This window comes from Salminus brasiliensis, chromosome 7, assembly GCF_030463535.1.
Source record: "Salminus brasiliensis chromosome 7, fSalBra1.hap2, whole genome shotgun sequence".
NCBI classification, from domain to species: Eukaryota; Metazoa; Chordata; class Actinopteri; order Characiformes; family Bryconidae; genus Salminus; species Salminus brasiliensis.
The window spans coordinates 40,373,812-40,386,680 of NC_132884.1; the positions used below are offsets into that span (position 1 = coordinate 40,373,812).

The 12,869-nt window shown below is 42.9% G+C and overlaps 1 protein-coding gene across 3 annotated transcripts in view; it reads right to left on the reverse strand.

Moving 5' to 3' along the window:
* The window catches only part of foxp1b (forkhead box P1b), a 325,147-nt gene that overhangs the window by 48,795 nt on the left and 263,483 nt on the right, over positions 1–12,869 (reverse strand). For all 3 annotated transcript variants that reach the window (XM_072684908.1, XM_072684909.1, XM_072684910.1), the window contains 2 exons: positions 9,811–9,952; positions 909–1,107 (listed from right to left, as the gene is read on the reverse strand). In XM_072684908.1, coding sequence (XP_072541009.1) covers positions 909–1,107; positions 9,811–9,952 — 341 coding nt within the window. The remainder of the gene's footprint in view (positions 1–908; positions 1,108–9,810; positions 9,953–12,869) is intronic.

Below are 12,869 nucleotides of genomic sequence, written 5' to 3' on the forward strand. Positions count from 1 at the left end.
CTCGTGTTTGCTATGTTAACCCCTTTCTGACTTCCACAAGTGGAAATGTGTCAGATTACATACAGAATGACACACTTAATAGTGTATATTATACGTATTATATAATATAATTAAGCAATTATATATAAATATCATACCACTACATACTGGAATGCTACTATCCACTGCCTTACATAACTCTCTTACCTATTTTGTTATTATTTTGTCAGACTGTCCACTAACACAGTCCTGCAGGCCAACAAATGATTTCACTGCATGCTGTAGACGTGCAGTGTAGATGTGAATGCAAGCTATGGTTTAACAGCGCGAGTACGGTAAAATCCCCAGGCTGGACAGAGGCAGTCTAGGTGGCGTCCAGGTTGCGGCTGTGAGGGGCTGGTTTTACAGTCGGGTTTCCAGGGAGTGTATTTTGCACATGGAGGCAGCCGTGGCCTACAGGTTACAGATTACAGCAGGTTTGGGACCAGAAGGTTGGTGGTTCTATCCCCTGGACCGGCAGGAATTAGGGGTAGGGGGAGTGAAGGAACAGCGCTTTCGCCTCCCAGCAAGGCGCCAAACCTGCTGAGGGTGCTGAGGTGGCTGCCCACCACTCCTGGTGTGTGTTCTCAGTGCCCTATTCACTAGTGTGTGTGTGTTTGCTGCCATTAATGGGTTAATAAAAATGAATTCTGGGAACACATCCCGCACTCAAATGGTCAAATGGTTCTTTGATCGATGCCATAGAAGAACCATGCATGTATTAGAGATGTGTATTGGTCCCACGTACATACCTGTAGTACAAACACGGTTCTTTATGGAACCACAAGTGGTTCTTCTATGGCTTGGCTCGAAGAACCCTGTACTGTTACGCATTACAGGTTCTTGACCATACCCGACTACATCACCGGTTATCCGTGAGCCTGTCTTACCTCTCTCTCTTGAGCGAGTGGATGCTGTATTGGCCGTTGGTGGTGGCGTGATGGTTGAGGAGGGGGTTTTTGGGAGGCGCTGGTGAAGCGGAGGTCAGGTCCAGGCCGCGGTGGCCGTTGTTACTGGCGCTGTTCTCCTCCTTCACCGGAGCGCCCGTCACCTCCTTCCACAGCTGCTGCAGTTCGGCTGGAATCATGCCTGCCACAAACAAATTGGATAATTAAATCAATTAACGGGCTAATCCAGTTCCACTCACGCTGTAATTGAATCAAAAAACAAGGGGCTGGGTAAACAAAGGAGGGTATTAATTAGGAACTGTTCCACTGCTGGTGAGTGTGGAGAGATGCGCTTGGCCCACCCTCTCTCTCTTTCTCTCTCTCTATTTCTCTGTGTGTGTGTGTGTGTGTGTGTGTGTGTGTGTGTGTGTGTGTGTGTGTGTGTGTGTGTGTGTGTGCATGTGTGTGTGTGCACGTGCCTGTGTGAGTTGTGTGAATCGTGTTTGTGTACACAAATCCCTGGCATTAATGTGCATTTCACGCTTTGAGTAAATAATTAACATAGAGACAAGGCATGAAATCTGAATAATTAGCATTATTCTTCTGAGAAGAAAGCCGACATGCACACACACACACACACACGCACACACACACACAGTTACAGACAAGAGCACGAGTTTACAATAGCAACACTTCTCTCAGAGACAAAGAGACAGAGAGATAGTTATTTTTATAATTATAGCTATGACAATATATATGTATATAAATATATATGTATGTACATATTTTAAATTGTAATTATCATTCTAATTTTATTCACGACACTTCTGTGACAAATGTTTGTGGACACCCCGTCTAAAGAATGCATTCAGCTACTTTAAGCTGCACCCATGTGCAACACACACACATACAGCTTGTCCAGTCCCTGTAGAGAAGAGGTACTGCCAATAGAATAGGACTCTCTGGAGCAGATTAACATCATAACCCTATTGGCACCATGCTGCCTAATAATGCCAGGTGTGGGCTAGTAGAGGGGTATAAAGCCCCCCAGCATTGAGGAGCTGTGGAGCAGTGGAAGAAGAACTGTGTTCTCTGGAATGATGGGTGGTGGAGCGCCATTCAGTACTTTTGGGATGAGTTGGGGAGTTGGGTAATGATGAGGTGATGAGGAATCCTTTATTATATCCTATAATAATAATAATAATAATAATAATAATAATTAATATTGGTAAATGTTCAGAAAGTTAATCTGCGCTGTTTTGGTGATGCTTTGGCAAAACTGTGTCTAAATATGGTCATATTAATAAAGCTTACTGAACTGAACAGAGAGAGAGAGAGAAGGAGAGGGAGGGCACAGAAAGGAAAAAGGCCCCTAGGGTAATATTCTCGAAAGCAAGTTAATGTGCAAAATACTCAGAGCTCTGCGCCGCCTCCAACCGACACGCACTTAAGCCACTTTTACCGAGCAGAGCGAGAGGAAGCGAGAAGGCGGCTCCTCCATGAGCAGATGTGTTTGTGTTTTTGCGTTTTTCTCTCTGTGCCGTTAAAATTACGTTAAAATGACAACATCTGCTTCACACCGACTCGCTGATTCTGAAGCGAAGCGAACTGACACACTGCTGAGGATCGTCAGCGACTGCTAATGATTCCACAAGGAACCTACGGTAGATGTTAGAAGTTCAAGCACATACACAACCTTGTTTCATCTGCACCGATCGGCCCGGGGATGGCATCCGGAATTAACCCAGAGGAGAAGTTGGGGGCTGGACCAGTCATTTCACACGGCAATTAATTAAACCGTTTTTCAAAACGAGCAACAGCAAATGGAAGATGATTTGCACCCTGCTTATCTGAATTATTCTCTGAATTTTTTATTTCCTCTGCCCCCCCCCTTACACCCCACACCCCCTCCCTCCTTTAATCACTCTCTTTCTCTCTCTAGATACCAGAAGTGGCCCCTTTTCAAGCGCCGGGCTGTAATACGTTCGCAACAGAAACGCTTAGTCTTAATTTATTCCTGTTGTGGCAAAATAACAGGCGAGGTGAAGATCTCAATGCGATCAGCAGAAAATATTTTTAATTTGATAAGCTACTAAAGATTTTAATTATGCCGGTAATGGAGAACAGTGGGCTAATGAGGCGAGGAAAGCTCTGGAGAGAGCGCGAGAGCGAGCGACACTAAGAACTGTGAAATGAGTCCGATAGGGCCGCTGTAAATTCACTCCAGATCGTTTGCATATCAAAGAGCCGGCGGAAATTATTGCAGGACGAATCAATAACCTTTCCACGTTCCAAGGAGCGTCTTCGCGCCGCTGCCGAGGCTGGACGCGTCCTTTCGGGTTGCTTTGGGGCGGTTTAGTCTTGAAGACTAATGCCTTTGGAAGCTAGCTTTTATCGGAATTCCCTTCAAATGCTCCCAGAGATGTGTGACAAGAGTACAGCTGCTGAGACTCCAAAAACCTGGGGTTTTACAACCACGTATTGCCACGGTCAAAACCAAGTAATTAATATACTACACTATCATCTGCTTGTGTACAGTCTCATCACACAAAAACCTCGTATCCAAAAACGGAACCTCTACAGCTTCATTCTGGAGCACTTCTATTGGTCCGTTATTGTAAATAATGTCCTATTCATTCTGCTACAGTACCACGGTAATGTGTGGAAAGGCAGACTGCATGGCTAGGGGCTTGATTTTATACAGCTGTGGCAAAGCAACCGAATCAGACACCTAATTTCAATGATTAAGAGGTGTGTCCCAATACTTTTGTCCATATAGTATAACAGCGCTATGATGCACCCGAGTCCTGATGCACTCCTGGTGTCTGTGGATGGCAGGATCTGGCCTGACGTTCTTCGGTAGAGGAAGGTCACGGTCGTAACGAGCGTCCTGGCTTTGGACACAAAGCGAGGGAACAATCATTCCTCCTCTACCTGACGGTGAGTATTTTTAGCCGACGTGCTTGATAGGGCAGTCCACTCTCCCTGGCCAATCCAGGTGACCCCAACACCACTGTTGACTGCCCACTTCCTCTCCCTCTCTCTCTCTGTGTCTGTCTGCTTGGTATCTTTGCCTCTCTCTACCTGTCTGTAACTTTCCCTCACCTCACTCCATCCATCTGTAACTCCATGTGAGCATTAATCCTCCCCCTCGACCCCCTGGTGTGTAAATCTAGACACCCTTCACAGTCCTGTGACAGACAAAAAAAGCCCAAAAAGCTCAGAGAAGCCACAAAGTAATTCCATCCCGTCCTCCGTTTGCGTAGCTGGCTGTCGGACCAATCGGATAAACCCGAGCGTTATCGTTATTCACTGGCGTATTCAACAGAAGGTGCGACAGCCTGGATTTAATATAAACCTCTCTCCCATTCCCAAATTTGTCTTTTCGGCCCTGGATTACTGCATCCAAGCAGGCCTGCCCATTTTTCAGAGCAACTCCCTCCTCCCCCTTTGGCTCATTACGGGCCAAAGATACAGACCCCCTCCTTTTAAAAAATGTATTTGTGCGGGACACTTGATTGATCACCGGCGGCGCAACTCGATTTTTACCGCGGCAGGTAGCGGGCCCGCTCGCCTCCCTCCTCAACCTTTCCTGTCCTTGTACCGGCGGTACCCTGGTGGCCATGTTCAAGCGAGCAGAAAGTTGATTTAAGGATCATAACCACATCAGTCGCCAACCGTCATCGCGGGCCGCCGGAAAAAAATAGCCCGGTGGCCCCGGCCGGGCTGGGCTGGGCCGGGCCGGGCCGGGCAGAGCGAGCGGTCGCGTCTTTTTTCACGGCGCTACGGCCGCGCCACTGGGGGCCCAAAGTGACACAACTATTAGTTTATTGTTCCATCAGGCGAGGACCTTCACGCCCCCCTCCTCTCCACGTTTATGGGGCGCTGATCGCCGGGTCTTTGATATGCAGCCCTTAGGCCTAAAATATGTTCCTCTCCAAAGCTACAGGAGCTATTAAAGCAGTGCCACTGCCGCTGGCCGATCAATCAACGCCGGGGGTCCCACGTGGGCCGCGCTCCATTGGTTGGCCACGTTCGGCGCTCGAATTCGTATTAACGGCAAATTTGTCTTGCCACCGTCCCGCGGCCCTCTCCTGGACAACTTAACTGATAGGAGGTGACTGGATTTGGCCCACATGCAAACACACACACACACACACACACACGTATATACAGAGTGCAGTGAGAGGCAGCTAATAGCTAATAGAGTGGGTAAGATGAGAAAGGGGAGATGACATACACACATGGTCACCGAAACAGACATGTGCACACACACACACACACACACACATACACACACACATACACACTGCTGGCAGGAGCACCTGCGAGAGCAGGGCTAATGCAGGTGTCTGAGTGAGTGAACGGGTCAGATATCATTTCCGTCTCGCTCGCTCTCTCTCTCTCTTTCCTTCTATTTTCTTCATCTCTCTCATCCCCACTGTGAAGATCAAATGTTCCTCTCTTTCTCTTGATCATATAAATATTTTTATCTCCTCCAACACACTGTAATAATTCATCACAGACTCCTTTAGGCCCTCTCCAGACCTTTGAACATACGTGTCAAAATACTGATCCGCCAGGGAGAGCAAATATGTCCCGACTCCCCGGAGAAGTTCATGAGCACAGGATTGTTACTAATGCTTTTTTCATTGTGAGGATTTTCCTTCTTTCCAAGATTCATAAAAAAATATATATTGAATTCATTTATGAAACAAAGAAAACACACAAATATGCATGAAAATTCTATTTTTCATTAATATCGACCTCACTCAAGACAGCAGCTGCTGAGGACATTTTACTATGAATGGACCAATAGAAACGCTCCGAAAACCATTGATATCTGTAATTTTAATATAATATAGAGTCATTGTTTAGCAAAATTCTAGTTATAAATAAGAGAGAGTGAGATTCCATGAATATATAATATAAATGATAATATATGACCTAAATTCTGAATTTCTACCAGGGCAAAATCCAGTACAGAGATCCCGAATTGGAGGCTTTACCAGCATAAATTGAGTTACAGCTTAATTTACAAGTAATTAATTTTACATTAAACATTAAATTCATGTATAAAACATACGAAACACACTAATGTGCATGCTGTTGTGGCCAATCATTACACTTTTACATTTTTATGTATGTCTAATGAACTTACTTTAACAGTTACGAAGGTTTTACCTGATTTCTAAAAAAAACTTAATTATTAAAATTGTTAAAAGAGTTTTTACCAGTAACGTGTAACTATAGATAAGCGAGAGTGAGATTCCATGTAAATTAATGGAAAAATATGACTAGTAAAATTATATTTGCAATATAGGGGTCCGGCAATATGCCTTTATAGATCTGTAGATATCATATTATTAGTAAACATTTTATTCTCATAGTCTTTACTAGTAAAAATTGAGTTACAGCTTGAAACTCTGTTGGCATTTCATATGACTTGCAGGAAAACCACTGAATTCATGTATAAAATATATAAAATATACAAATTTGCTTGTTGTGGTAAAAACAAATCTACTTTTCCATTTGTATTTACATCATTTGGGTACAGCAGCTGCTGCTTAGATTGTCTGGACATTTGATGATAAACGGACCAATAGAAATGCTCCAAAAGGAACTTATATAATATAATAAATAAAATATAAGTAGGTTTTACCATCCCTGTAGTTAAAATCCATTTTAATTATGAAATTTCAAGATGTCATTGGATCAAAGCTGGAATAAAAAGCATTTTTACTTTTTATGTCTAAAATTCAAAACCTCTATGGTTGATCTTTTCCTGGTAGAAATTCTAATTTCAGATCAACTATGAAAATAAGAGTAATAATAGTGTCAGATCTACAAAGTCATTCTGACTTCTCATATTTGAATGCTCTGTGTAATGCTTCAGCATTAAAAGGGCAGGTCAGCACTGAAGATCAGAAACACACACGTCCAGGCAGGCGGCATGAAGCCATCACTCGTGTGGCTATGATCGGGATTTTCTGCTGAATGTTGGAGATTAGATCTTGGCCTCAGTAAACCTGCTTTACTGAAGCATGAAAAGGTCCAGTGGAGTGTGAAGGAAAAAGGTCATCAATAACTTTAAACAGTGGAGCAGAAAACGTGGCAAATAGGCCAGCACGTGCACACGCACTCACACACACACACTCCCAGACAAGTGTTTTAACTGCTGTCATACACACACTTAACCACCAACGAGATCCAAGGGCGCTGTCTCACTGCAACAAGCTGTCCAGTTTGGTCGACCCGCTGATTTTATAGACTGCTGAAGCCAGACTGGTGGGTGTGATCTAGCTCTCGTTTGAAACAATGCTAACGTCACACCATGCTAACATCCGACCCTCTGTAGCCAGCCAATGAAAAGCCGCTGTAGCCTGAAATGCTTCTCTTTTTACTATTAAAAACTCATAGAAATTCAATTGATTAATTTTATTAATAATATTAGCTGTGAAATTTTCAGAGCCATTCTGACTGGAGCTTATAGCCTTAATGTCATTTTGTCTACTCATATGTTACTGCTGTTTATATGCTACTACTGCTGTAACACACTATTTGGACAAATGTTTGTGGACACCATTCATATTTAATGCACTCATGCACCCACTGCTCACTTAAACTTGTCTAGTCCCCGTAGAGAAGCACTGCCAATAGAATAGGACTCTCCGGAGCTGATAATCTGCTGTTACTGCTGTTTATATGCAATCCCATTCCCTCTTATATAGAACTATTAACTAGTAAAATAAAGATTTATTTTTACAATTATTTTAAAATACATTTTTGTAATAAAACATTTAGCAAAAATCTTAAGATCGTAAGATGACATCTCAAATTTCACAAGTAAAAACTACACTCAATTTCTCTGTTATGTTTTTTTATTATTATTAGAAATTCTTATTTCACATGTCAATTATTTGATAATTTGATAATTATAGGATTACTGTACTAGTAATAACAGCAGAGCTACGAATCTATAAAGCCTTAAGATCAGTCAGGACGACATGCTCTCAATTTGGTTTGAACCAGCTATATGTTATATATAATTACATTTTAAATTTTCAATTAAAAAGTAAAAAAATAAAAAATTGATATCTAATCTGTAATTCTGACTAGTAAAACTCTAGTTTTAGATATTAACATTATTATTCTTACTAGCCATAACCAAACTGTAGATCTAAAACTACAGAGATCTGAAACTGCACATCTCTGCATGCATATTACAACCAGTCAAACCTGAACTAGGTAATATAATTAATTCTATATTAGTATAATATTTGCACTACAATAAATTTGGACCTGAACTTTTTATGAGAGTTGCAGTGGAGATAACTGGGATTACAATTCTGCTTGTTACAGAATAACTGTAAATATCTTTAATTGGACGTTAAGTAAAGAGTATTAACAGGTAATAGATGGAGAGGATGGGACTGCAGGTAAATCAATGGTAAGTACATTAAGGAAATGTGGTTCTGGCAATATAACTTTATCACTATAAAGATATTATCACTAGCAAACATTACATATCTGATATTAAAATAAGAGGAAATTCAATATAAAAATCATGAACTTGAGTTTTTACTACTTACATTTGACTGACAGCTCATATCACTGCTCAGATATGGAAATATATTTCCTATTTATCATCAATACTACAATAACAAACACAAGTGCTGTCCCTATTCCATCCACACACACAGCTCGAGTGTGTTCACATCCCTGAAAACACATAAATCAATTATTATAAAACTCCCGTCAGCAAATCACCATCTGGGAATTTTTTTAAACCACAATAACTGTCATACTCCAAATGTCTGGCACAGACAAAACACAACACAGGGTCGTCCAAGACACGTAGCTGATGTTATGTCCCGGGCCAGACGTTTACATGGCCACACCTAGCCCAAGGGCAACTGTACTCCGGTACTGTGGGGTTTTTTTTTGGACTATGCCTTGAACAAACAATAACAAGACTGCACAAACACTGTTTGTGTTTGCACATTACCTAACCAACCCCACCTCCCCCTCCCTTTCTCGCCTTATCTTATTATGAGGTTGTTTGTCTTAGCCAGGGAGAGAGAACAGTCAGCGTTAGGAGGAAAACATTTATTAAAAAAAACAAAAAAACTGGTATGAAAGAGCTTTTGTGACGACGCTGCTGCTCCTTAGGAAAATATTACAGGAGGTGTGTAAAGATATAAACTTCCTGGCGAAACATGTATTGACTCAGCGTTCAGTTGTGAAGTAAGGGATCGGCCGGGATTCGCACCGGAGAAGCTGCGAAACAACACACCTAGTGTGCTTTGCTTTAGGCTTGGCACCTAGCCAACCGAGTGATAAAGGTGTGTAAGCGATAGCACGTACGCTACTGTTCTGAAGCGCTGGAATCGATGGTTTTTTTAAAAAAGCATACTGAAAATCTGACCAGAGCCATTGATACACTATTTGGACAAAAGTTTGTGGACACCATTCATATTTAATGCACTCATGCACCCATTGCTCACTTAAACTTGTCTAGTCCCCGTACAAAAGCACTGCCAATAGAATAGGACTCTCTGGAGCAGATACTCGTGAACCTATTTATTGGCACCATGCTTTACAGGGGTACAAACCCTCCCCCCCAGCATTGAGCTTTGGAGCGGTGGAAAAACAGTGTCCTCTGTAATGATGGATGATGCCCCATCCCAGACTTACTGGGATGAGCTGGTGATCATCCAACATCATCATCCTGACCTCACTCAGGATAAGGTCATCCGAGACAGTTACTCCAACACAAGCAGGATAAACTGTTTTTAATACCCTTGATTTCAGTAGAAATAATGAATGAGCAGATGTCCCAATACTTTTGCCCATATGGTGTAATTGTCCAACATGACTGAGAAAGAGTGTGTGTGGTGTTTACCCTGAGTGAGAGAGTGCAGAGGAAGGTTCTGGTTGGGTTGGATGGACAGCAGGCCTTGTCTCTGTAGGCTGAGCAGGTGCTGCTGCTGCAGCTGCTGAACCTGGAGGAGCTGCTGCTGGAAGGCCAACTGCTGAGCCGACACCTACAGAGAGAGGAGGGAGGGGGTGGCACAGTGAGAAAACACTACAAATCATACTTACACACACACATGGCAGCACACACACACACACACACACACACACACATAAATAACACACACACACACACACAAACACACAGACGCGCGGCAGGTACATCCCTTCCGCTCTTAATTAACTCAGAGTTGTGACAAACAATGAAACAACATAGTTAATCATTCATAATAAGAGCCGCAGGATTTTAATTACGGCCATTCATAATTCAGCAAACAATGTGTGACTGAAAGCAAGTCTTTATCATCTGCCGTATCAAAGCGCAGATCCAGGGGAACAAACAGCTTTATCCCGCTTCCTATCAAAGAAGGGAACAGGGACCTGGGGGGCGGGGGGTGGTTGTGGGAGTGGGATTAGGGTATTATCAAAAATATCACATGTGATAAGCCCCTGTACATGGTATTATCACTGCTGCCTTTTCAGAGCATCTATGAGATAAGGGCACATCAAAGTGAGCTTCCAAACATGGTGGAGGTAGTTTCACACACTGTTGCAGCTCACAGTGAGAGCCAGCCAGGTTAAAGTACAGCTTCCAAACATGGTGGAGGTAGTTTCACACACTGTTGCAGCTCACAGTGAAAGCCAGCCAGGTTAAAGTACAGCTTCCAAACATGGTGGAGGTAGTTTCACACACTGTTACAGCACACAGTGAGAGCTAGCCAGGTTAAAGTACAGCTTCCAAACATGGTGGAGGTAGTTTCACACACTGTTATAGCTCACAGTGAGAGCTAGCCAGGTTAAAGTACAGCTTCCAAACATGGTGGAGGTAGTTTCACACACTGTTACAGCTCACAGTGAGAGCTAGCCAGGTTAAAGTACAGCTTCCAAACATGGTGGAGGTAGTTTCACACACTGTTGCAGCTCACAGTGAAAGCCAGCCAGGTTAAAGTACAGCTTCCAAACATGGTGGAGGTAGTTACACACATTGTTATAGCTCACATTGAGAGCTAGCCAGGTTAAAGTACAGCTTCCAAACATGGTGGAGGTAGTTTCACACACTGTTACAGCACACAGTGAGAGCTAGCCAGGTTAAAGTACAGCTTCCAAACATGGTGAAAAGGGAAATGTGCTAAAATGTACCAACTACATATTAAATCATATAAAATATGGTATAATAATAATAATAATAAAAATCACTAGTGATCTCTATACCTATATGAAATGTATTGCTCCATGTTGAAATACCACACGATTCAAAAGCCATTATTAAAATAGTTACTAAAAAATTACTAAAATAATTAAATATATTTTTAAAATGAGTGATTTAAAAAACTGTGACCTCATCTGTAAACATGAGCTCAGCAGTCCTATGGGATGGTAAAGTAATCAGCACGCTACAGTCCCAGCCATGCTCCAGTGTGCAGCCCTGATTTACTAATATTTATTATATTATTTAAGCAAAACTAATAAAAACGAACCAAAACTGAGAGAAAGTGTTAAACACAGAGCGGAGGAGGAAGGGAGGGGGAGAAAGAGAAAGGAGAGATGAGAGAAAGGGAGGAAGAGAGGAAAAAAGAGAGAGAGAGGAAGAGAGAGAAGGTGGTGAGAGAGGACAGGAGGGAGGCTGATGGAGAGTAAAATGCTGCGCTGGTCAGAGCAACAAACAGCAGGAAATGATCTAATATCCCCAATCTGTGCTGAATCAAAACAAATGGCCGATGCTGTGCTGATAAGAGAGGGGGACAGAGCCGCCTGACCCGCGGACGCGTCCGTTTTACGCCGCTGTCCGTGAACCCTGAGTTCAGCCAGACGTTAGCTAAACGTTACTAAAGGCTCTTAATGCGCAGTGTGTGAGTGGGTTATCAGAGTCAGCATTGTGTAAGAGTGTGTGTGGCTGTGTATGCTTGTGTGTGTGTGTGTGTGTGTGTGTGTGTGTGGGCATTAAAGCACACCCTCACTGCTGCCAAGCTGTGTACCGCACCCTCTTCCCAAACACAGGATGCGCCGCTGTGTTTACTGCTCCCGATTGAAGGCAAACAAAAAAGGTCTCGCTGCACCGCGGTGGCCAGGTCACACACATGAGCCCCGGAGCAGAGCTGAACCCGTCTGATAAAGAACACACACACACACAAACACACACACACACTCTCTCTCTCTCACTCACTCACTCACTCACTCACTCACTCTCTCTCTTTGCTTAATCGTGCAGTTCACTCGTGACTTGCATACACCTATAATACACCTCTTACTATATATATATATATATATATATACACACACACACACACACACACACACACATGTTTTAGGCCTCTAATCACATTATTTAAATCTACTTAAATAGCTGAGATTTTGTGAGCTAGTCTGAAGAACAGAGCTCGGTTCCTCCAGGTTTCTCCAGGATGCCCCAGTCCAGTCCAGCCAGCACAGCGTGGAGGATGTGTTCAACTCCATCATCATCAGCAGCAGCAGCAGCTCACCTGATTCACCATCATTAAGCCCTGATTTACCACCAAACCAGGTGTTGATCTGAGGAGAACTCTAAATAACACTAGACTCCATGAGAGAGGAGAACTTTGGAGATGTTCTAATGATGAACACAGTGATGGAGAACCTCCACCACTTTCTGTAGGAGTGATATTATTAGTGTTTATTCTAATATTCACCATAGCCTTCTAAGTCCCCAGATCTCAATCAGTTCAAACATCTGCGGGACGTGCTGGACAAACAAGCCCAATTCACAGAGGCCCCACTTTGCAACTTATAGGACTTAATGGATCTGCTGCTAATGTTTTATAGTGCCAGATACCACAGCAGGACACCTTCAGAGGTCTTGTGGAGTCCATGCCTCGACGGGTCAGAGCTGGTCTAATGGCCTAAGGGGGACCTATGCTATATATATATATATATATATATATATATATATAT